This window comes from Thermobia domestica, chromosome 16, assembly GCF_964235325.1.
Source record: "Thermobia domestica chromosome 16, izTheDome1.hap1.1, whole genome shotgun sequence".
Classification (NCBI taxonomy): domain Eukaryota; kingdom Metazoa; phylum Arthropoda; class Insecta; order Zygentoma; family Lepismatidae; genus Thermobia; species Thermobia domestica.
The window spans coordinates 104,166,821-104,193,769 of record NC_137469.1 but is presented as its reverse complement, the minus strand read 5'-3'; the positions used below and the strand labels follow the sequence as shown (position 1 = coordinate 104,193,769).

General features: G+C 36.7%; 1 protein-coding gene across 1 annotated transcript in view; it reads left to right on the top strand.

Moving 5' to 3' along the window:
- PolE4 (DNA polymerase epsilon subunit 4) overlaps positions 1-6,787 on the top strand; it is a 31,759-nt gene extending 24,972 nt beyond the window's left edge. The window contains exon 2 of the mRNA XM_081742885.1: positions 6,497-6,787. Coding sequence (XP_081599011.1) covers positions 6,497-6,637 — 141 coding nt within the window. The 3' untranslated portion in view covers positions 6,638-6,787. The remainder of the gene's footprint in view (positions 1-6,496) is intronic.
- The last annotated feature ends 20,162 nt before the right edge of the window (positions 6,788-26,949 follow it).

Here is a 26,949-nt window from a genome sequence, read left to right as displayed (position 1 = left end):
ACCGGTTCACTAGGCTCTGGATGTCCCTCTATCTCAGCTATTTTCACCATAAGGTGTTGAATGTTCTTTGGCTCAACAGCCCTCAACAACTTGGCATCACCAGCTGGTAAGCAATCCAAGACTATCTCAATCAGTTCGGTTTCATCCGGGTGTTGTGCCACAGCATAATATTCTGCTACTATTTTCCACGCAAAGTCCGTTAATCGGCTGTACTTCGCTCGATCGTATTTCATTCCCTGAATGAACTTCTTTTGCAACCTTTCCATTCTCGCCGAAAAATAGTGTTCTCGGAACAGACGCACAAAATCCGCATAACTATTAATGTCTTGACATACAGTCTGAAACCATGTCTTGGCCCCAGCTGTTAAGCAACAAGGTACCAAGGTTAGACGTTCGTGTTCTGATGCCGAAATTACCTTAAAAGTTTGTTCCAAATTTTCTAGAAATGCTCTAGCCAAACCGTATTCACCAGAAAATGTAGGTAAGTGATTTAATTCAGAAAGTCTTAAATTTAGAGTTCGCTTGCCAAAGCCTTCCTCGCTTCTACTGGGGTTCACGGGAGAATTGTGGCCAACGACGGGGCTCTTTGCACCCAAATGATTTTGACCGAAAATGGAATAGTGTTGGTAATTTTGTCCAGAAGTTAAGTTGTCTGGCATTGATACCACCGCGTGACCACATATTCCCTCCTGAACTCCAGCACACGAAGGAGTCATGTCTGCTACACTACTAGAGGACACCACATGGTTCAACCGACAACTAGGATTGGAAAATCCTGACACCTGAGGCGAAACTAACAATGGATTCGACCTCCTGGACAACGCCTGACAACCTATTGTCTCAACACAGGACGTATGTGACTTGTTTAAGTTCAACGTACGTGTAGATAATTCAAAGGGAAGGACATTTGTGCCGTGAATGTTGGTCGGCTGACAGACAGAGACAGTCACCGTGGGAACAGTACGAGTCTCCCCAACTGAAGAGACCGGTACATCCACTTGGATGTCTGACTCGGTCCCGTCAGACTCGATTTCATCACCGACAACAAAGTCTCGCGCTCGTTTACGACTACACCGTTTATCTTTTCTTTGGTTTTGTTTTCCCTCTAACGTCTGAATCCTGGCTTCAAGTGCCTGACACGACCTTTGGGTACTGAGTTCGAGATGTGAGAACTCCTTAGTCAAGTCGTCACATCGTCGATTCTGCGCTTCAACCGATAACCGGAGACCTTCCTCAACGGCATCTACCCGCGCGTCTATTTTATTCTGATAGTTCCCAACAGAGGTATATAAATCGCGAACTTCCGACCTAACAGCCTCTACGTCTTCGTTCACATGGGCTACTTTTTCATTAATTGTTTGTAACAATTCAAATTTTACATTATCGAATTTTTCATTCATATCCTGAAATTTACGGTCAACTTGATTGCTCATCGCCTGAAAATTACTATTAACATCCTGAAATTTACTGCTAATATCCTGAAATTTATTGTCCACCTTTTCAAATTTTTCGTTTAGGGTTACAGTTAAGGTTTGACTGAAGCGTTCCATCATGGCCGCAAAGTCCGTTAATTGCACATTTGGACCGGAAGCTACGTTTCCTCGACTTCCTTCCTCCTTATCAGGATCATTCGGGCTACCCCGCGTTACACGTTCGCCTTCATCACTCTCAGTTTCCGGAGATTTCGGCAGTGGCAACACTGTCACCTGCTTCGCCCGGCAAGGCTTACATAGCCACGGCTCACTACTTTTGTCTAACTCCTGCACTTGTTCCTCTGACAAACCATAACATTGGGCATGTACCCATCTAAAACAACTGTCACAATAAACACTAAACCCTGCAATTTCATCAGAACAGCATATGTATTCACTCGGATGACGAGATTCGTTACTTGATCTGCTACCCACAGACATTTCCACTTTCATGAAGTTTGTTTCCCACAACATCACGCACATACAGATTCAGAAGTGACCATGTTTCATTCAATGTAGCGATTGTCGTAATGATCCCCATTACAAATACTTCGCTGTGATTGTTTGTTTTCCTTAGCGCTCGCGTAGGATTGAAACAACAGAAATCCTGGCTAAGGGTCGCCATTTTTACTTTTAAAAAAAAAAATAATATATAAATAATAATAATAAATGTAATTGAATTGTGTTTTGTATGATGTTCCCTTTCCTTGAGATTACATGCTATGTTGAATGTATCACCGACTAGTGACACCGAACCTACTGGGCCCGTATGGGCTCGTCATCAGCAGTCACTGATACACTCACCAAGCCAATCATCTCCGGAAAATAGAACTCAAATTTGGCCCGAAATATAAAGCTTCCAAACTCTCTTCCGTCTCGACTCGCAGTCCGATATCCAGGCCTGCAGTTCATCATCCACGTCCCATCCGGAAATAGGTTGTGAACCACGACTACAGACACAGGACACCGACCTCCGAGTGGAGCTGGCACTGAGCACAAAGAAGATCTTGATGTTGTCTGTGAAAGCCCTATCTGAATTTGAAAAAAAAAAAAATCTTGAAACAGAATTTTGTAATTAAAAAAAAAAAATCCAAACTGAGATTTTGATCGAAACTGATAAAATGAGAAATTTCTACAGATTCGGTTGTTTTCAACTCGGTCACACTAAGGAAAGTCTCTTCCCTGAATTTCACAGCTATTTCATTTCCCCAGTAAACTTATTCTGTACATACTGCTCTCTGTTTTGATCATGCTTCGCATGCATACCAAAAACATCAACTCTGTATTTCTATGACTTCTTAAAATTACAAGCTAACTAGATTTCGTATTCGAAAAAGAAAGATGCATTCACGGCTAGTAAGTTTTATTCTTCAAAATATTCATAAATGTATTATTGGACAAAATATTCGATAATAAGAAAATATTTACATTGAACTGACATACCCATCAAAATAAAATTAATAAAATCGATTTCTATACTTTTCAGAGCCGAAACATTCTTTACTTTTGCTCATATTCTCGAAATATTCATATTCTTTAATATTCATTAAATATTCTTGCCTTCTAGAGCATTGACATTGTATCGACACGCAAAACAATCAAAAGGACACAATAGAAAATACAAAACACTACTGAAAATAATAACTTCACTGCCTACATGTTGTGGTTAGCTTATTTTGCTTCTGTTTACATATTCTTTGGTGCTCACACTCCTCTGTGCGTCGAGATTGTGGCCGGCGTAGAGGATTTACGCTCTTCGCGACCTCTCTTCAGCTCGGACCCACATGACAATCTAGCACAGGCAAAACATTCATGTACATAATGACATCACACTTAAACCTAAAGCCCTAATCTAACTATACTAACTTAACCTAAACAAGTATATATATATAAAAAAAAAATTCACACATATATTTCATAAAGCACCATACTTATTTCGCATTTATATTTTGTTTTGTGTCCACTACCACATTCCTGCCGAAGACGCAGTGGTTAGTTTTGCATCAGTGTCGCTCTGAATATATTGAATTTCTTAAAAAAAGAAGGAAAAGATATTTACTAGTAATTAACAAGGAAAACTGCAATTTCTAACTTGATGGGTATCAGATTTTTAAAATATTACGTAGGCTTAGCCTATTGCTGAAAGTTTTCAGTTATCGGTACGCAAAATGCATGTACCCTTGCACTTGACAGTAGCCGTGAAACTGACACTTGTTTACATCTTCAACATTCATAATCATTCTATTTCAAAAACCAAAGAAAACATGCCAAAATAAATAAAGATTGAATTTTTAGCAGAATTACCGAAACGAATACTTTCTAGATTTTGGGGAATCTAAAACATCTTTTCATCACTGGGGAAAATGTGTGTGTGGTACACACATTTTTCTTGAGATTACAACAATCGCTCTGTGCTGAGATTCTAGCTTTCGTTTCCCCCCATCGAATGAAAACACGATGTCACATTGCCTGAATCTACATGTGTGCGGCGTTGAGGGAAACTTTACGAACTTAATGCTTCATATTACGAATATTACACGTACACCAGAAAATATATTCACACATGTTTGTCAGAACAAGGAAATTTTCACGCCAAATACCTGGATTGAGTTTCACTTTCACTATTCCTTACTTACTTGAATCCTCTTCTTACACAGCGACTGAACGGATATATTAATAACAAAAAAAACGGTTCCTGACGACTTTTCCACTCGAGATTCCTGGGAAACTCGTAAAACGTGGTCTCAAAACAGTTTTAGGATACTAACTCCTACAGCACCTATCCAGAAAAAGGCATCGAGCGTGGCTTGACTTCTTCTTCCTCGATGTCTGCACCACCACTCAATGTTCTCTCTCCTTCACCGTCTCCTCTGGCTTCTCTTAGGTTCTCTGGCTGATCGAGAACGCAAAATTTGCTAAGGAGCTCATTCCATAACACTAGACATCTACAGGCTAGTATCCATTATGTTATACGAAATCACTTCACAATTGGACTATTTCTGGATTAATAATCTGTTGAAAACACCAAACACCGTACGTTTATCTCTGATGACAATTTCCAATATTCGCCAAAACGAAGAATTTAACACAATTTAACGTGATCACAAATTATTCCACTTTTCTGCAGACGCTAAACACTGCACGTCTGACTCTTGAAATGGCTGACGCCGTAAGACAAAGAGTTACAAGAAGATGATCCCTAATTGGAAGATAATCATGACGTAACGATAGGATGATAGGCTTCTGTGTGAAGATCAAAGAAAACCGAAATCTCAGCCGCAGCTGTGATTGTGGATTAGCCAATCAAATAATTTTTTTTCGAAACAAAGAGATGCACCAAGAAGAAATTATGGCTGACTTTCTTAATTTGGAATTTTGAAGAAGATTTTACGAAATAAAATTTTTAGCTTTCTTGTGAAGATTCCCTAGGCCGAAATATGAATAGAAATGAATTGAAAACCATTGAAAAAGTCGAAATATACACTTATTTGTCTAAAATAATAATATATTCATGGATAAATGCGTAAAATATATAAAATATAATTAATAATCATGTAATCCTCATATAACATCTATTGAAACGCTCTGTTGTACTAAAATTACGCAAAATTCTCGACCTACGGTTTTCTACTATAAAATAAAAGTTTCTCTTAACATTCTAAATAAATTTTAAAATTTTCCTACCAACATACAAGGTGCTCAAAAGCATCGGGCCATGTTACGTTATGCTGGGCATAAGGTAACATCCCAAACAGTCACAATATCAGAGAAAGGCACCAATATCCTCGGAAGGCATAATCTGTCAAGGCGGATGCACTTCCATGCACAGACACTGTTGCAGTTACTTGTCGCGTACCATTTATCGTGGGGTCTTGCCCTATAATTCTGTCCTTCGAATACACGTTTGTTTTGCCCGAGTCTTCTACACTTCGTCCCGTCCATATCATTACACATATGTTTTTCGCGGTTACATCATTGGTTTTCCTTTTGCATTTTACCTTACATTGATATATCATACACCCCGCTTCTCATTTCAATACCTTACGCTATATCCAAGATGGCGGCTTTCAAGATGGCCGCCAAGTCAGTGTTATAGCATATCAAATATCTTGATATCCTGGTGCTGCCCATCCTTTCCGTTTCCAACATAAACTGGTATCTTGCGATGTCTACCTTATATCATATTGTCGCGTGGTGTGTTATGTTGCGGAGCATATCTCCGGTGTTTCTGGATGGGAGCAGCTCCAATTTGGCATTTTTTCTTTTCTATTATGTGTTCTCTGGGCGAAGTTTGAGTTGGATCTGATCGTGCCTTGTTCTGTACATTGCTTGTTAGGCATGACATAACTTAACATGGCTGTAAATATTGTATATAGTGAATTTTATGATTTGTAAGTTGTGAAATTGTAATATATACCTTATTGTTTTAAAGATTTTTTGCTTTATTGAATTTCAGTTTTTCTAGTTATTAAGCAGTAAATATCGCAAAATCTCAGTATGAAAGCTGCCTTCAATAAGGAACATTGTATGAGAACTAGCGCAACGTAATTCCATTTTCGTAGGTTTACAAGAGATGACTCTTTTTTTTTTAAGAAATGTTTTTTTAAATAAGTTGGTAAAAACATTATTGGATGGCAGTGAAGGCATAACAAAGTGAGTTTCAATAACACTCAAAAGGCACCAAGTGGGCTTTCAAAATTTTGTACATACATCCAAGAAAACGAATATCTCATTCTTGGAGTTACGTTCCTCATACGTACGTAGTTCTCATATGACGATGTATGATGAAGTGCTTGACTTTCCCAAAGAACTCCGTAGTGGATTACATCTTACATTAGCTGAAATGCCATTGAGAAGACACCTTTTTCTACTACACTTCCAATTTAATACAGACACCAGCTAGGGTCTCAGAATTAAGAATCACTTGCAGGTAATCCTCAAGGCATTTTTAAGAAGTACTTAGTCATAGTGATAATGTGCCTATTAAGAACTATATCTAATTACAGTTATTATTAATTCTTTAGGAGCTGTTCATAGAGGCATTTGCACGGGAAGCGTATTCGTTTACCTTACAAGCAAAGAAGAAAACAATCCAAAGGAGGGACCTTGACTCTTCTATTGACGCTGTGGACGCTTTAGCGTTTTTGGAGGGAGCTCTGGATTGATGTGTGTATGTGAAATATCTACATTGTTTACATGACTATTAAAGTGAAAGACAGTGAATTTTAAATCGTTTAAACATTACAGTGTAAGATTGTGATATGTTTGTTATTTTATATGTGGGTAGTAATATAAATAAAAGAAAACTTCCAATATTTAAATTTCTTTTCTTTAAGGCGTTAAAATTCTCGTTCTTCGCACGCGAAGAATAATGCTTAGGAAAAATATTTCTACATGATTTCAAAACTTTCTTTTCCCTCTTAGGATTTCCTTTTCTTACGATGATTTTTCTTGAAGTGATTTTATAGAAACTCCACTGGAGCCAAGTGCTAACCATCTTCAAAAATTAATTTCTAACTGTTTATTCGTTTTGTCGTGAAAAGGTGGTATAGAAAGTTCTTAGTACTAGGGTTCAAAATGAAATCATCACGTTGATAGGTGATGTTACTCGGTCTCATACCGGCGTGGAAGATCCGGGTTCGATTCCCGGCGAGAGATCAAGTGATTCAGATCCACGTTAATCAGTAGGTCCCGTCTCATATAGCCTCGCTACTGAAAGGGACGTTGAACTCAAATTCAATTCAACTCAGTTCGGTCTCATATCCTGTAAGCCATCAGAAGTGCTCCCTGTTTTTCTGTGCTTTTGAAAACCAGTGATATTACTGGGCGCGATCCATTAAGTATTGTAATTTGGTGGATTAAGGTAGATTTTAAAAGAGAAATTTTGAATATTGAAAATTTTCTTGGATTCATTAATATTGAGACAGCAAATGCTGAAAACTTTTTCATGTTCTATGTACTAATGTAATTATCTGGAAACTTAGCATACAAAAATGTAGAGGGCAGGATAATGGTGGAGCATCAATTATGCGTGGGGCATACACCAGTGTACAGAAGCTATTAAAAGAAATTGTTACCTCTGCTCTTGTATCTTATGTACACTTCTCCAAGATAAAATTGCATGCCCGAAGTCCTTTGAAATTGTAGATTTGGCAACAACGCATTCGATGTAATGGTAAGGGAGGTCATGGGAAAAATAACGGGACTTCGGAATACAGCTCACAGCTGTTTGAAATCTTCAGTTCTCTCTTTGTAATGTAATGATACATTTAGAACATCATAGCCTTGGTAAATTCAGAAAACTTGGTCATAGGTAAAGCACACACGCTTTTCGACCACAAAATTCTTTAAAAGAAAAAGGAGTCTTGTTAAGAAATTCGTTCTCTATCCATAAAATTGGAATGGAACTTCGTAACTGTTTCGATAGCCATGCGTGTTAAGTTCTTAATTTCTGTGCGGGTTTAGTGCTTTTGAACCTGGTTCGAATCCCACTCGATGCTGTTACTTTTTTTCATTTTGTAATTTTTCAGTTATTCTTGCCGTACACTATTATAATATATGTATTACACGGAGATGATGGACAACTTTATTTATCTAAGATAAGAAGGTGTACAGGTGTGAAACCTTATCTGTATATCCCAATGTGATTCCTCCTTAGTACAAATCACTTCTTATATCGATCCGTAAGATTTTCATAAACCTGAAAATAAATCCGGAGTTCTAGTATCCAGGAGATCACTATCAGCCCTAATACCTCCATCACTACCAGAATGCAGTTCATACTATTTATTATTATTATGATTATTATTATTATTATTATTATTATTATTATTATTATTGCACGCATCTTTGGCGTGGGGAAACCCGAGTTTGATTCCCGACGGGAGCTCATTATGGTTGGAGGCTACGTTAAGCTATAGGTTCACGTCTCATATAGCCTCGCTGCTAAAAGGGGCGCTAAACTCAAAATCTATTATTATTATTAAGTAAGGCATAGGAAAAACGTTTGAGGGTACTAAATTTGGTAAGACGACATTTTATTTCCTCCCAGTTTGTTGTTACACCTATAGACTTTATGTTGTCTTGGTGTATCAGAACCATTTTAGATGGGTTTTCACGACGATCACACATTTTTTCACTTAAACGTCGTAATAGCCCTCAATAGTGTCACCGTTTGCTAGAGTCTGTCTCACAAGAATGCCCAGTTTCATGGAACATTGGCCATCACCTTACCCCAAACAAGCTCACATTATTATTTCGCGAGTGGAGATGATGTGTGTTCTCTACTGCTTTCAAATCGGTTTTGTCTCAGGTTCACAATAGTAGTGTTGTCAACGGCTCGAGCAGGTTGGCTCACGGCTCAGTCACCACTGAGCCGAACTGAGAAATGAGTCGAGCCAACAGCTCACCAAACCAAGCCGGCTGAAGCCCTCGGTTCAGTTGGGCCGAACCGAACCGAATCGATGACTCATCCCAACCGAGCCGGCTCGAGCCAATGGCTCACCTGGGCTGAACCGAACCGAACCAGTGGCTCATTCCAATCGAGCCGGCTCGAGCTGTTGCCTCAGTTGAGCCGAGCTGAACCGGTGGCTCAGGGCTCCGGTTAATATCACTATTTCCAACTCGATAAGTTTTTGCATCGCTATCTTGAAGAATTAATGGATTTAAGCAGTTTTCATCATTTTAGCTGAATAGAGCCTTTTTTGCCCGACCACTGGTTATGGCCCGAGTATTCTAAATAATATCCTTAACTTTAAGTTTTCTAAGCATAGAGAAATCCAACTGAAAAAGGTGATAAATTTCAAGCAATATCGCCGAGAATAGACCCGAGACGCACTCGTAGAAGGCAAGTAAATTGTATATTCGCCATTTACCAACATTATTTTATTATGAGTAGTGACCGAAAACGTACTTTTCAAAAGCAGCTGCATTACAGCTACATGATATAAATTGTAGTTCGCTGCAACTATTAGCTAGCTTTCTAGAAAAGTAGCTAAGATACGGCTACTTTTAAAATGAACAGCTATTCGCTACTTAAGCTCTTTGTCACAGATAGAGTTGATTTGGCATCATGCATCATAATATGTCATGGCATCTACATGCGTAACTGAACTTAGTTTGGTTAAAATATTACATAAAAGGTTTGTATGTCAATTTGCATTTTACAGTAAAGTATACATTTTTGTCTGTTCTTTTTAAAGTAGGCTGTATATATCATATCCCCCCTCCAAAAAAAAATGTATATGCTTTCGCTGCTAGAATGACGTGTAGGCCCATTTACTATCCTTTTGACCCATCGTCAACACGCAATTTATTTCAAAAAATTTTCTTGTAATATTGTTGCAAAATAATTGGAGACAGAAATCAGAAAACAGTCATATATATATTCTCTCTATCATCTTTATATTCTCTATAAAAAATAATTACTAAAAATTGTGAGGGCATGTTGGAGTTACAAAATATTTTTGCGTCCTGGAAAAGCTTTATTTGTAGATGTAGTGCAAAATTCGCTACAAACTATAAAAAATATGTAGCTCAGCTATAGCTACAGCTACAAAATTTGTTGCTTGGCTACAAATAGCACACTACTTCCGAACCGAGTATGAGTTACATTAGTATCAACTACCACCTAGTATAACATGTCATATACTGTATATAAGGAAAAGTTGATGACAAAGTAACGCGTTACATTTTAAAAGCAATTTAACCAACAGATGGAACTCTGGACAAGATATTTCACGTTTCTGTAAATTTATATTTTTATGTCAATGAAATATGTTATCATTTTGCTTTTAATGTGTCCATATGAGGCTTATTCAAAATTACCCTACGTATATTCAAAAGTTTGGACTACCTTTTAGAAAATTTATTCATGAATCTTCACGCTTACGTTGTAAAGCCTGAAAGAACATCAGCGTGTCGTTGTTTTACTGATATCTCCAACAGAACAGTAGAGTGCATTAATAATAAAGAAGTTGTGGGTTAATTGTCACTTGAATATGTTTTCTCCAATGAAAATCTTGTGGTATATGGGTTTGAAACACGGTGTTGAAAACAAAACCTGTGAAGTTTTTTTTTTTTTTTTTTTTTTTTTTTTTTTCAATGAAAAACATCGTTCTTTTTATAATTTCAATGAAAACCATGACCCTACTCACCTGAACCGATGAAAACTAATAAACACTGCTTAACCCTCAAAAACCTAAACGTAGTTCAAGTAAGAATTCTTGAACAAAACTTTCATGGTTCACTGAGCGAGGGTCTTAGATAACAGAAATGTCGTAAAAAAATGTTTTCGAATGAATTGGAAACCCAATATGACACCTGTGACTCAGCGAGAAACAAACGTTTTTCATAACCTTCATTTAGTACATGAACAATTACTATTTTACCAGAGTAATTACTGACCCTTCTAGATACAGGAAAAATAAATTATTAGGGATTTAAATACTTATCATAAGAATAAATAAAATATACCCGGAAGCTGAAAGACGCTCGAGAACTCGATGAGCTACACGCACCTACTGACAAGAAAATGTGAATAAAATTGCTAAAAAATGAAGAAAAGGAACGAAACAAAGCTTGCTACAAAGGTTTATGTGTGACTTGTAAAGTACAATGGGTATTTGTGTAAAACGTTTGAAACTAACTTTATAAGGTCAAGGAAAATCAATGTGATACCTGTGATACACTGGGGACTTGTGGGTTAAATCATTAATTCTTCAAGATAGCTGTACAAGAAATTTATCGAGTTGGAAATTTACAATTTACAACTGACTTTATAAAAGCAGCCCACTTCACATCCGAACCAAGGATTTCTTTAAGGAGAGGTCAAATACAAGACGACTTACTAAACCGGACATACAGTCACTCCCATAAAAGCGACATCCGATCTAACTTCTAGCGACCAAACTCGATCCATGTGAATTCGTTGAAAGAAACGTGCCGACTGTAATGGTGCAATTGGTTTAAACGGGTCGGCTCACGGCTTTTTCATCACAGAGTCGAGTTCAAAAAGACCGCTCATATATCACGTCTACCGAGCCGATAGCGCACCTCAACCGAGCCGAGTCGAACTGAGCTGAGGCTCATCTGTGTTGAGCCCAACTGAGCCTATGGCTCATCTGAGTCGAGCCCAATTGAGCCGGTAGCTCATCGCAGCCGAGTCGGCTCATTCCAATCGAGCCGGATAAAGCTATTGGGTCAGTTGAACCAACCCGAGCTGAGCTGGTGGCTCAGGGCTCGAGCTGAGCCGGTTGACATCACTACAAAGTATTGGATGTAAGCCATACATTGATTTACGATTTTTTTCTAAAACTTAGGTGTATCCTCTTTATAAAGATAAATGATGTGCTCAAAAAGTGAGCACTCTCACGTTTTCCTATAGAAGAGTTTGCCTGACGAGAAATCAAAGTAAGTTGAGGCTATACTTGGACACTATTTGATATATCTTAGATCTTGCGCAGGCGATGTTTCAACTTCGAGGGAAAAAGTACACCTAGAAAGAACACTGCCGACTGTGTTCAGCATTCAGATTTGGGAACCTGTCTCGTCAATATTTTCCTCATGCTCTGCCACATATTTATATCTTCAAGACCTTATCACAGGATGTTGTAATTTCTGACACGAAATGCCTATAATTTCTATAGCACACCAAGGGTTTTAATTCTGCAATACTGTCATGGTTAAGATCAATGTTTTCTGGGTCAGTATTATTGAAGGTGCACTGCAGCAAAGTTCATTAACAATCTGCAACTCAAATTCTCACAGTAGCATTAGAAGTTTCATGGTTTCTCAACGATAGATACATATCAAGATGGAATTTTGAGGTGATATCCTTCTAGTAGAGGCACCCAATAACAGCTCAGTTTTCTTCTGTTCCTTGGTCATGCCTATTCACAAGTCTATTCTGTCTGCGTTCAGAGCAAAATTAAATTGTAGGGTCAATTATGTAGCTGAGAATTCTGTAATCATCATGATTATTTTTTGTGCTACTTTTATAAAGGCACAGTAATAATGATAATAATATATTTGATTTTGAGTTTAGTGCCTCTTTCAGTAGCGAGGCTACATAAGAAGTGAAACTACAGCTTAACGTAGGCCCCGAACCACATGAGTTCCCGCCGGAAATCGGACCTGGGTCTCCCACGCCTAATAATAATAATAATATGAACTGCGTTCTAGTAGTGATGAAGGTGGTATTAGGGCTGATAGTAGTCTCCTGGATACTAGAACTCCGGATTTATTTTCAGGTTTACGAAAATCTTACGGATCGATGCAAGAAGTAATTTGTACTGAGGAATCACATTGGGATATAGAGAAGGTTTTACACCTGTAAACTTTCTTATTTTTGGATAAATTAGAAAGTTGTTCATCACCTCCGTGTAATACATATACTATAAAAGTGTACGGCAAGAATAACTGTAAAATTACAAAATAAAAAAATAAAAGCATGGAGTGGGATTCGAACTAAGTTCAAAAGTATTGCATCAACACAAAAATAGACTACTTAACACACATGGCTACCACAACAACTAGAGAACGCTCCGTCAGGTGTATTGATAGATAACAAACTTCTTAACAACCCTTCTTTTTATCACAATCTTTTTTTCGTCGAGAAGTGTTTTATTATATATATAACAGTTTTCTGCATTAATTCTAAGGTACTGTTTTGTACTAAAAGTATCATCATATAAATTAACAAAAAAGGAAGTGAGAATTCCAAACAGCAAACTATGAGGTGTGTTCGTAAGTCTTGTTTCTTTTTTCATTCCTTCCCCTCCTATCACTCAGAATGCATTGTTGCTAAAGTTACGATTTTAAGGGACTTAGAAATTTTATTCGTGCATTTATAAATTGGAGAAGTGTACATAATGTGCGTCTCATAATCTTAACCTCGTGATTGGTAATACCGTTAACAAGGTACTAGAAGCTACAGTCTTTTTTGATATGGAGGAAATTATAATTTCTTCAGAAGTAGTTGGCAGAATAGCTTTTGGTTTTGGCAATGGGCAGAATAGCTTTTGGTTTTGAAAATAGTTTTCAGAAACCTACATTAAAAAAGATTGTGCCCAACCCGATTGGCTTCACGTATTTAAAAAATCGTTATAAAGATGTTCTACAAGTTAGTATCTTTGTTCTACAAGATGAGCAAAATAATGCTTGCTTCTTAAAAAAAAAAAAAAAAAAAAAAAAAAAAAAAAAAAAAAAAACCACTAAGGAGCGAAGTGATGCCAAATCTCTGTGCTTGAAATTAGAGAGTTTTGAATTCATAGTTCTATTGCTGATTTGGGAGGAAATACTTTCTCGTTTAAATAGGATTTCCAAAGAACTACAGTCCATTTCAGTAAATTTAAGTGTAGGAGTGAATTTGTTAAGTATGGCGAAAAACAGCCTTGTGCGACTTGGAAACAGCTGGAACAACCGTGTATTACCTGCAGCAAAACCTGTTGCTGATAGCTGGGGAGTATCCCACACATTTCAAGACAAAAGAAATCGAAAAACCAAGTCGTCGTCGTCTTTTCTTTTGAAGAATTGTCTTGCAATGAACCTATAAGAAAGGCAGAAGATAAATCTCGGGGGACTATTTTTAACAGAATAGTGGATACAGCAATACGACAACTGGAACACAGATTTGCAGGATTTGAGTTCGTGGTAAGGTCGTTCAAATTTTTGTTTCCTAAAAATATGTTAAAAATGTTAATTAGAATTGAAAGATTCGGCCAAATTTTGGATACAATTTATACTTAAGACAGGCAAGATTTGATGAATGATATAATCTCTTTTAGAAATGAATATAAAGAGTCTGGAAAATTTGACTACAGCAAGTGAAGTATTTGGTTTACTTGTAACATCTATAATGGCAAGCTCTTTACCAGAGGTTACTGCTGTGTACGTCTTGTTCCTGACATTACCTGTGACAGTTGCCTCTGCTGAAAGATCATTTTCAAAGTTAAAAATAATCAAATTAAAGTTTACCGTCTACCATGTCTCAAGAAAGATTTGATAACTTGGCCATTATTTCAATAGAAAATGAGACTGCTAAACAGTTGGATAAAGAAAAGTTAATTAAGAGCTTTGCCGCAATGAAAGCCTTAAATTTTCATTTTAATTCCCACTGTGTAAACATACACAGCAGAACGCAGGAGAGCAGGAGTAAACTTGAACACAAAGAACAACATAAGAAGACGTTAGTCACTGACCAACTTCACTTTTTTTAAAAAACTCTTTCACGTCTTATGACGTCTTTGTTGTGTTTTTCAAACATACTCCTGCCCACTGGATAAATTAATGAAAAATTAACGTTATCATTAACTATTGTTTTTTTTTTTTTCCTCAAAAATGTAAATTTTATTAAGAAGGATTTCAATTCCTTAAGGTTCGAGTATCTCTAGTTTTTTTCAGCTATTCTGTAAAAAAAAAAAAAAAAATTAAATAAATAAATAAAACTATGTATACTAAATAAGCAAGTCGAGTTCAATTGTTACTTAACAGAAAGTTACTCAGTAGTTACTGTAACACAATTCCATTATTACAGTGTTTATATCAAAATCTTTATTTGTTAAATACAACCCTTAAAACTGAGTCCTGATACCACTAAGATTCCTTGTACTTTTCAAGCTAAGGGCCTCACCTGTTTTTGTTACGCCACTGAATAAATACCGTTATAAGCAGAAACTAGAAAGTATACTTCGGTATCTATAGACGTATTTCATATTTGAAGATCAAGAGCCCAATAATATTAGTCCAGCTATCCACTGAGTATTGTCCCAATGCTCACGCTGATGTTGAACTTTTTCAGCTATTTTCGTAAACTCATAAGCACCTCCGAAATATATTTCTTTGCGAATTAAAATACACAACAATGAAAACACAGGTATTGATATACGAGTAACCGTATTCCAAAATCCTTTCATTTGTGTGATAAGCTACCCTCGCTTCATTGGAATTTCATATTCTGCATTAAGTCAAAATAATGGGAATGAGAAAGAAAGAAAAAAAGAAAGTGTGTTGTAAATGAATTTTTCAGTGGATCTTTGATCTAACTGCTAGTTTTGTGGATGATTCACAAAAATGATATTCCAGTGCACGAGCGGCAGCAAAAGATCATGCCCACAACTGCAGAACATAAGCTTGGTTACACATATCATTAGTTGAAAACACAGGAAATTTTCTAAGTTTGAAGTTGCCAATTTAAAAACAAGACTTTTAACCCTCTGAGAGGGACGTAACCAGAAGTTTCCACCTGTTGCTAAAAGGACAACAAATATTATTGACGTATAATTAAAATAAAGTGGCCGCAAAACTTAATTTGTGTGAATATTGAATGGCCTTCCAGCAACATAGACGATTAAAGATATGGTTCAGGGTACTATCTGTTCGGAGCCTTCGCTATTATTAACAAAATACATGAACAAAACATATCGTGAGTAGTTCGCAACCGAAATGTTTCAGTTTATGTCATATGCAAATATTTCTTTTAATAAGTATTGAAATATGAAGAGGCAAAACTTAAATTCTCTTTATGGAGTAATCCATGTATGTAAGAGACGTCGAGCATCAACATTCACATAAATGTAACCAAAACATTACCTGTATACGTCATGTTTATTAGTTATGTTCCATTACGAAAATAAATAGATAAACATAAAAATGACTTCACAGTATGTATGCCGTATATGTACTGATTAAATAAAATGCTTGATTATTATGCCCTTTTGGTATTCAGCTGTCTTACACTTCATGAAAACACAACACTATAAACACTTGGCGGGAAGTGGAGGCAGGGGCAGATTGGGTATATTAGGGCCTAGGCCGCGGTTACCAAGGAGGACCCTCAGACTATAACACCAATTTTTAAAATTGCGTACAATGAATATCTGCGATGAGCCATCGCGTTATGCAGTTGTAAATACGTTGTTACTTGGTAGTTTTTGTAAGCTATGATTTATCATTGGTCATTGAAAATTTGATGTCACAGCAAGTTTTAATCAAACAGCAAAGCACAGGATTTCCAGAAACTTAAGCTTTAGACAGAATATTTCACAATTATTACTGTATTGCCACATAATAGCTGAAACACTAAACAAACAATAGTCAATAACTTTTTACTGTGGAACGAACAGAACAGCTTACTGAAAATTGAAACACTAAACAACTAATAATTACTTTTGACTGTGGAATGAACACGACAGTTTTACCGAACATGGAAACCACTAATAATATTTTAAAAAGTTAAGATTCTTTTCAGTTCAGATGATGAATTACAGAATTCTTGAATAATTTCGTCCACGGACACTAAATTTAACACGTCTCTTTCCATACTCATTAGTAAAAATGTGTTTAATGTATCTTCCGACAAACTAGCTCTGAGATTTGTTTTCACCAACTTTAACTTTGAGAAGCACCTCTCACATGCCACTTGTGTATATGGTAAAGACAAAGCATATTTGTATAGAATGTATAAATTATTAAAACAACTAGACTGACATAGAAATGGGTACAAAATTTGCCTTGCACAAGAAAAAACAATTTTTACACAAGGTGCTTGCAGCATCATTATCACTCTTGCCGTGAATCCCATCCAAAGATGTTCTATTTCACATAGCAGGCATCAGATGTATAATCATCGTCATACTCTACGGACTCAAGTGCATCATTCTCTTCAGGATAATCAAAAAGTAGAACGTTTTGTGACAGTGTCATACACCACAGAGAACTGCTGGAACTCTTTGCAAATTTCCTATTGTTTTATATTTATTTATTTATTTTTCACAAGAATTCTGAAAGCTGCTGCAGGAACACTATTCTTCTTCATTTCCGAAAAGTACTTAGGACCTAGCACTCGCATTTAGTGTCTTGTTTTTGCTCCATCATGTTGCACCAACTTTTTTAAGTTTTCGTAGTCTGTCATGTCCCTCGTGGCATGTATGAATCATTTGCTTCCAAGCATCCATTCTTTTGTAGGATTCAGACAGGAACACAGCACTGGTTTGAATCACTAAATAAGTTTGCAGCTTCAAGGATCTGCTCAATCGAATTTGTCATAACCAAATTAAGAGCATGAGCCATGCAGTGAGTGTAAATGATTTCAGGATTAGCTATCATCCTCCGGTATTGCTTTATCTCCTTCATAGCATCCACTCAAGTTAGCAGCTCCATCAAAAGAGCAGCCTACAACATTCTTGGCAGAAAGTACTATTTTGATTTAATTATAAATTCCTTGTCCTGTAGTGTCACTGTTCACGACAATTGCTAACAGCCTCTCAAATACTTGTGTGTGTATAACGTAGCGAATTACTATAGCCAACTGATTGAGCACTGAAACATCTAGAGTAGAATCAAAACGTTATGTTGAAAATGCCCACTTTCTTGACGTCTTACACTATTTTCTTCTGCTATAATTGTCCAATAATACGGATTAGTTTAGTTATAAACGTTTTTGATAGAAGAGTTAATTTAATTAGTGATCCTCTTCCCTGCCCATTCAGGTTTCCACGACGTTGCTGCAGTTTCTTGTGCTGCTTACTGACCGATATAGCTTCCTTAACATGCTCTATCAGTACAGCATCATATTCAGTCACTAATTAAACCAATCCCAGGAAGAATTATTCCTACACTATTATGACCACCCTTTTCAGTACCTGAGTAAAACACACTATATCCTTCGCTATCCATCACCCCGTTACTTTCGCATCTCACTTCACAAAATTCTACTAAATCTACACTATTTTGTTTCATTTCCTCTTTAAGATTTTCTGATTTCCCTCCCTGTAAGATGGTACGTACGTTCCATGTCTCTATCCTAAATCTTTTGCTCTTGCATGTCTTTTTCCTGATTATCCTCCCCACATTATTTCTTTCTCGTCCAATCACGAAACATCACCAAAAATCTGATAAGTGTTTCTGTATGTTGATATAGGATAGCTCTTCTAACTTAAATTACACAGTCCTGGCAACATCAAATTTTTGTCCTTGGACATCTTTCGATTCTTATGCATGCGCTTCACATGGCGCTTCTGTCTGGTAAACATTTGCAACGATTGTAAAGGAAAGATCATGCAGTTTATAAACACAAAAAAATCATTCTTTTTAACTTCCTTGTGTTTCAGTCTGTATACAACGAAGAAAAATTACGGTGGAAAATAATTTTAACTAGTGTGTCTTGTACACTCTCAGACACAAGTATTTGAGAGCCAAAGTTTGCTTACACACATTACCATATCTGAAAAAGTCTTAAGATTTTCATTACATATATTTTTACAACCTCATTTTTAGCAAATCGAAATTCGATGACTTTACCGGTTTTCCAAGTTTATTGCCATCTTTTATAATTAGGAAGTCTCTCCTAACTTACTGTTTAAGCAAAATACAAAAGAATACAAAAAAAAAATCTTTCAAGTCCGACCGGATAACTGTCTCCAGCTGGCTACCTTTGTATTAAAGCTAAGACATTATCCGCTGACCGCAGCTCTGCATCCATTTTATTTCTGTACCATCAGAAGAAGTGCAATCAAACAGTATGACATTATAGAAAATATTTAACTCTTGCAATTAAGTTTCACAGACAAGACCGTTTCATAGATTTGTATTTCTACTCAAACCAATATCAGATGGTATGTATTCTCACATTCAAACAAGTTTACTGATTGTAACACTACAGCAATTTGTGGAAATTGAAGAAACAAGTGAGGAAAATAACTGACTTTTTTACGTAATTCGAGAACTTCTTTCCAAATCTCTACAGATGAAAGTGTAGGTGCCAATTAGCAAGGTCCTACGGAAACTATCATTATTATGGTTCACAACTACTAAAGGCTGAAGCTTCAATATCCGCGAAAAACTGTGTACACAAATCAGTCAACTTTTATCAACAATGACATTTTAAGAAAATTTAAAAACGAAATGAAAAGAAAGATTAACAGTTGTTTGTGTTTTTGCTTCACGTATTAACTGTAAAATATATATATTGTTACTGTATTATTATTATTCCAATTTACAGTATACTTTTTATCGTATTTGCACAGCGCACCAATCTTGTGATTTTACCACACAAAAGAAACCGCAACTCAAAAATCAATTAAGTCTCAGTGATCACATTTTAAACACTTATTACTATGTAAATAAGGATTGTTTCGTCAAAATCTGAGATTTTTCCAAGTGTCCCTTTTGAGATAGTTCAGTGAAATAGCCGATTTTCGAGAAATCGCAATGTTTCAAAACCCATAACAAAACAAGGATGAGACTTTCAAGTATCAAATCTTTTTAGGTAGTCGTATCTAGGGAAAAAAAGAAAAAAGAAAAAAAAAACAATGGTGTCTTATTTTTTTCTTTGAAATTTTAATTTCAAAAATTACAATCTGCGTTTTTCATTGACTTTCAACAAGTTTTTAAAGATACTTAGAATGTAGTAGTAGGCTTACATATGCACTGGACATAAAATATACTTTTTTTTATTTTTTTTTTAATCAGTATGTTTAAAAATGAGGGAACTACAGCACTTTCCGCAAACCTTCGTACACTGCACGGCTGCTCGAAATAAAACTGAACATCTAAAAAAAAAAAAAAATTTAATTTACAAAATGGATGAATACTTATTTTTAACACACTACATATAGTAGAAGTTCTTGTAAAAATATTTTAAAATAATAAATTTTGTCAGCAACTTTTTATTCTGAAGTTGGGTGATTTCAAATGGATTGACCCGTGGTCAATAATAGAAATTAGTTTGGCTCGGTAGAGGGCAAGATAGAATGAATAGGTTTTCTCTCTGTTGCAATGAACCTTCAGGTCTAATACTCTTCGAAGAGAATTACAAATTTACCCGTTTTATTAACACAAATTTTATCTAGAGCTTATAGAAGACATACGCAAGACGTAAAATATACAATATTTTGTAGTTATGTACTGGCGTTTTATACATATATAAAATGATTATCACTGTGAGAAATACTGGAGTACTAGTTTCCAACATGAACATCATATATATTGTATTTATTCAAGAGTATGTATTAACCCCTTCGCCACCAGCAAAAATTTGCCCACTTGTTGTGAAGAGCCAGAATTTCTTGAAGAATAATATAATTTTTCAAGCCTATTTCTCATCATTTATGCAAGCTAGGCTGATGCTAGATTCATAGTGAATGATGCACAAGAAGTCCACAACATACGCTAGGATTTTGTCTAGAAATTCAAAATGGCGGAAGGCAGCCATATTGAAGTTTAAGAGTTCGTCTTTTTTCGCCTGTTTTCCTAGATATTTTCAAGATGTTTTACTTTACATTGACATTGGGTAATAATATAAAATTACACGCCAGTATACATGCGCATAATAAACAAAATGGCCGCCACAGCCATATCGAATTTTTAGACTTTGTATGATTTCACTATTTTCTTTGATGTTTTCAAGCTCTTACACTTTACATTGCTATTGGGCGGCAATACAAAGTGATACACTTGTGTAGGTACATACCATAAACAAAATGGCTGACGGCAGCCATATTGGAATTTCAGATTTCGTGGTATTTTACCTATTTTCCTTGATATTTTGAAGCTGTTTTACTTGGCATTGCTATTGGGCGATAATACAAAATTTATATAAATAATAAAGAAAATATCCATACTGAAAATTTACAACTCGTCTCATATTACTATTTTCTTCCATAGTTTATATATTTGTTTTGTTTAAATTACTCAACCATTTATTTTATTACATAAATTGGATAAACCAACGTACATTATAATAAATACAAAATTTTAAAGATTATTTGACATAAAAATGTTTGACTTTTGTTTCTTATGAATAGTATGGAAATGTCATCACAATACAAACATACATTTGTTCTATTATGTATATATGGCATTTTAGGCTTCAAAAACACAAGATTCGTTTCACACTACACACAACAGTTCTTTCCAAAGTCATTTGGATATGCTATGGAACTTTTTGAAACAAAGAAGTGAACAAAGTCCTGGGAGATCCTTACATCCACCAAACACCAAAGTCGCCATCACTCGCTTCTTGCCCTTGTGACACTCCCTGCACCTTTTTTGCTGTTTTCTTCTGTTTCCTGTTACTGACGTCACAGTTCCAAGTTTCACATGGCAGTGACTAACTTTGGAATACTTCTCTGGAGCTTCTACCTTCCTCACAAAAACTGTGTACTGTGGGGAATATTTTGTCAGAAATTCATCACACAGAGTTCTGATGAATAAGCAGAGGGGAACATTCCTTCTATTTGCATGTTCGTACAACACACGTGCATTTAGTGCCATTCTTTGCAACATGTGAAGTCCAAGCTTTTTGAACCACGTGTAACTTTTTCGTGTGCAGTCATATGGCTCAATGTTCTGATCGATGAGATCTACCGAACCCATGTGAGTATTATAGTGTTCTATGAGTCCTGGCTTCTTGAAATCCGTTCTTCTTCCACCTTTGAGGTACCGTTCCTTCCTTACAAAACCAGCAGTGTGTTTCGTACTTAGTACATAAACATCACGTTTATCTTTATACCTCACAAGTAACTTGTTGTTTTGCCTCACGAAACAAAATTGATGTTTTTCCACAGGAACATTGGGAAGTTCATTTGGAACTCCTCTGGCAGGTCTTATTGTTCCTTTGGCATATGTATTCACAGTCAGTAAATAATCGCAAAGCCTATCAGAAATATACCAATTGTCCAAAATTATTTCCCGACCTTGGTTCAACAAACTCTGTGCCAGAAAAACCACAACTCTTTCTGACATTGACAAGGATTCAGTACCTTGTAGATAACTGACATCATAGACGTCCTTTCCAATATACACTGCGAAGTTCCACGTGTATCCTCTCAACTGAGGATGCCATGATGAGAGACAGAACAATTTGATCCCAAATCTAGATCTCTTACATTTCATATACTGCCGAAAATGTAGGCGCCCTTTGAACAAAAGAAGACACTCATCAACTGCAAACACCGTTCCAGGATCTGCAAGGATTTGACAGTTTTCTCTGAGTTTGGCAAAGAACTGTGCAAGTCTTGCCAAGGGCGAGTTAGGCCGGTATGCATTTGGATCCGAGAACCGTAAAAATTTTAAGATGGAAACAAACCTGTTCCTGCTCATTATGTTTCTGTGAAACACACTAGGACCATTTAGCAAAATGTCTTGAATCCAATAATCTTGAATTTTAGGTTTCTTCACAATGCCCATTATGAACACAAGGGATAGAAATGTGTAGAACTCACTAACGGTCAAATCTTTCCATCTTTTTCCGTTTACTTTCATATTCTCATTATGTGTTTGAATGAAATATATACCTGCCTTCTCATTTGTCCACTTGCATATATCACTAGCTAAAGACTCTGGAACAAAAGCCTCAAAACAGTCCACAGCTGACTTACAACTATCGAGATCCAAAACTGGCGTAAATCCTTCATAATCACCGAAAAACTGAACCAAAGGGTCGGATCTTTTATCTTCATGTGGATCAAGCACAACTGTCCAGCCAGCCATATCTATTGGTTCCTGTTCTTCCTCATCTTCACCCCCTGAAGAAGTCGGGCACTCGCTATCTGATTCCTCCTCATCCCCATCTTCAGGTTGATATTCGGGATCTGATTCTTCATCTGCAGTGATAATTAACACACTTATTTTTTTAGTTATTGTATTCTAAATATAAAGCATATCAAAGCAGTAAATTTGCAGGTGAAAGAAAAGAAAATAAATGAAATTTTAAGTTTTACGTCCCATGGTTATGACGGTAAGACTAAGTTGAAGTAATGCAAGCGTAATAAAAGTTTTCTAAATAAAGACAACATATATTTACAGAACACCCCCACGACAATAAGAAATAATACTATCTCGTAAGTGAATTGAAATTGGCAAATGTATGGTAACCTAAGCTAATATAACCTTGTACAATATACGTAGAAGAATCAAATATGAACGAGCCTTGATTGGCTAAGCGTCGGTAGGGTTAGCTAGGTGTAATTGGGCAGGTATAGTCGGTAGGTGGGGCTGCCGAGAGTCAGGAACCAGAACAGCCGGCTTGTCACATGCTTGGTTTAGTAGCCCTCATGATGAGTGAGAAGGGTGTGCCAGGTCTGTTGCGCAACGAATAATTATCAAGTTTATCACTCAGGAAAACGTCAAACCGACCGAAATTTAAAGCAGACTGCAAGCAGAGTTCTGGAAAGATACCCTTTAGTGGACAAGAGTGAAGGTATAGGACGAATTCAAGCAAGGTCGTGAACGTGTTGCAAATGAAGTTTACCCCCATAGTTCTCGCACCAGTGACACTAATGGCAACATGGCACGTATTCGTGAGATTATCGAACGAGATCGACGCGTCACTGAGCCTCAAATTGAGTCGGAATTTAGTGTGCGCTATGAAAATTTCCAGTCAATCATCATAAAGCCATTCTCCGGGTGTTGGTCCTCCACGACAACGCCAGACCAAACACAGCACGTGTTAGGCAACAGAAACTGATGGCAATGCACTTGGAAACTTTCAGTATCCACCGTACAGCTCAGACTTATCGCCATGCAATTTTCGTCTGTTTGGAGCCCGCAAAGAAATACTTAGGAACGAGAGATTTGTGACCAACCTTCGTACACAACTGTCTGGCTTCCCACTCAGCTTTATTCTACAAGCAAGGCATCAATCGCTTACCAAAACGTAAGGAAAAATGTATTCGTAAAGGCGGAGAGTATTTAGAAAATTAGTTTGTGGCAATGTCTCTATTTTCTACGATATATATTTTGTTCCAACATAAGGTTCGTTTATATTTGATCCCCCCTCGTATCTAAGTACAAGAGCTATATTACTACCAAAAATTCACCCATCATATCATAAGAAAGTATAATTTCGTATTAGTAAACAGCAATTGGCTATATTAGTAGTAAAAATATTCTGGATCTACTCAACTAAATATTTGCTCACTTACTACTATCTCCAAACATCACTATTCTACACCTTCTCTCTGTTTCAGTTTTATTTGGTTTAGTCATGATTTTTGGCTCTGTACATTGGACAGAAAACCATAATAAAGTAGGAAATAAGAGAACCAATCAGTGATGATTTCAGAGCATTTCTTTGGGTAATTTCACTGTGCAGAAGCGCTTGAAAAATAAATATTTTACAGCAGAAGTTTCCGCTAAGATCTCAAGCACGTCGGGGGAATTTCGTAGCCCCGGGAGAGGGGATTGCCCCAGGACATACAATGAAATCAACACCGAAACGTGTGAGTTCCAATACTGAAAATCATTTTAGAACTTTCCCATTTCATTGTTTGCATTACTGCAGCGACTGGGGGTCTGATCTTTCAGTATATGTTGAATATGGAACTTGGCCAATTTATGGAACAACGATTCCTTGCATACTTTTATCATGATCAGTGTGAAATTTTTCCTTCCGTAACAGATGTTTGTTTTATAACATCGGAAAAAGTATACTGAAAATACATACCTTGACCCATTTCCTGGATCGTCCTATGACTACCGGCTAATCCGCTTGAGCTAGCCATGTCGAATTCCCGCCGTTTTCGTAAACAATGGAAAGTTACATCTCCGACAAAAAGCTTCCAGTCAGAAAGTGGGCCTAGCAATGCGCATAGAACTTCTGGTTGGTGCAGAAACAGTATTGCCCTGTCATCTACTGGATTTTGTGGAAATTCATCAAAGCATACACACGTATGCCCCTGGTGGTGGTTCAACAATTTATCCATACAAATACCACTAGTTTCTGACTTTAGAAATCACTTCAGTTTTAATTAGAATCATGGCATATACCTGTATGCCATCTGGATCCTGGGAGCCACATCAGCATGGCATACACATATATGCCACTGGTGGTGAAGAGGTTAAGTTGTTCTATTTTGCTTATATGAACTGTGATTTATGTTGTAATTTTCTTAATTCGTAACGCATTTTCTTTGTTAATGAAACATATTCTTTCGTAAATAACTATAAATATAATCCATAGCCAGAACTTGAACACATGCTAAAATGAATATATGTGTTCAGATTCTCATGCACCAATCTTTCGTCCTCTACAGATTCGGATTTCCTCAGTTTCATTTTCCTACTTTTTATCTTATTTTATAAAATTTCTTAGGACTGTACTCTACATGCCATTTACACTTTTGTTTGATAGCGCATACAGATGAAATGCTCTTCTTTTAAGCTATTCATGTTACTTTGTGCGGGGCCTCGGTGGGTCACCTCTGGTGCATGGGGTCCATGGTTCGATCCCAGCTCGCGCTAAGTGAGCTTTGTGGTTGACAAACACCGTGTGCGTGGGTTTTTTCGGGATTCTCCGACTTTCTTCATTTCATTCATTTCTCATTAACTGTCTCCTTTAGCCTAGCCGGCATAACCGTGGGACGTAAAACGTAGATTTTATTTTCATATTACTTTGTATGAGAGAATCTAGGGAAACTTAATTTTCCTTTGTGCAGACCTGTGAGAATGGGTAAAATCTATGCTAAATTATTTTGAATTTAAACTCTGGAAGGCCGCCTAGGTTTCTGTGATTAGGAGCGTCATATTTCGAACTTAGTTTGGATTTTAACATAAAGAAACGTAATACTTAAAAAAAGGAATAAAACGGACACTGCCAGTTTCAGAATGTATGATTTGCGTAAGTTCTCTAGGATTGGTTTTGTTGCCAAATCCAATTATATATTAATGCTTGAATCCTACTTTTTTTTTTAAATTTTTTTTTTTAATAGGCTAAGTACCAAAAATCATATATGCGAGATTAACTCTAAATATTTCAGATGTTAATATAATTTATAAAGATTGTTCCAATGATTTAGTACATTTTAAACATTTCTTGATAGATAAAATTTAGATTGAGATCTTCAGATTTTCTCCATATGAAGGAAGACTTTCTTAACCTTGAAGAATTGCCAATTGCCATTGCGAAGATAGATTACTTAAATTACATCCATAAAGGTATATATACACTCACCGGACAAAAAATTAGTCACCCCTCAAGAATTCGTGAACAGCAGTAATTAATAGCGTGTAACACCACCTCTGGCTTTGATAACCGCCTGGATTCAGTTTGGAAGCGAGTCCACAAAGTTTTGCAGGTATGTCACATCCAGTTGAAGCAACTCGTTCAGGATTTGATCGCGCGAATCCGCCAAACTGCGTGGATGCCGATTTCGGCGTTTTACCCGCTGTTGCAACATGTCCCACAGATTCTGGATGGGGTCAAGTCTGGTGACTTTGCAGGCCAATCTAGATGGAAGAGGGTTCGGGAGTGTTCATCATACCACGCACAAATTATTCCAGCCCTATGAACGGTGCTGCTATCATCTTGAAAAATAGGAGTCTCCACAGCACACTCATCGTGAAGATGTTGACTGAAAGGCAACACTTGCTCATCCAGAATGTTCAAATACACATGCTGGTTCATTGTAGTGGTGACCTCAGTAAGTGGGCCCATTCATGATAAGAAAAACCCCCAAAACATCACAGACCCACCTCCGGC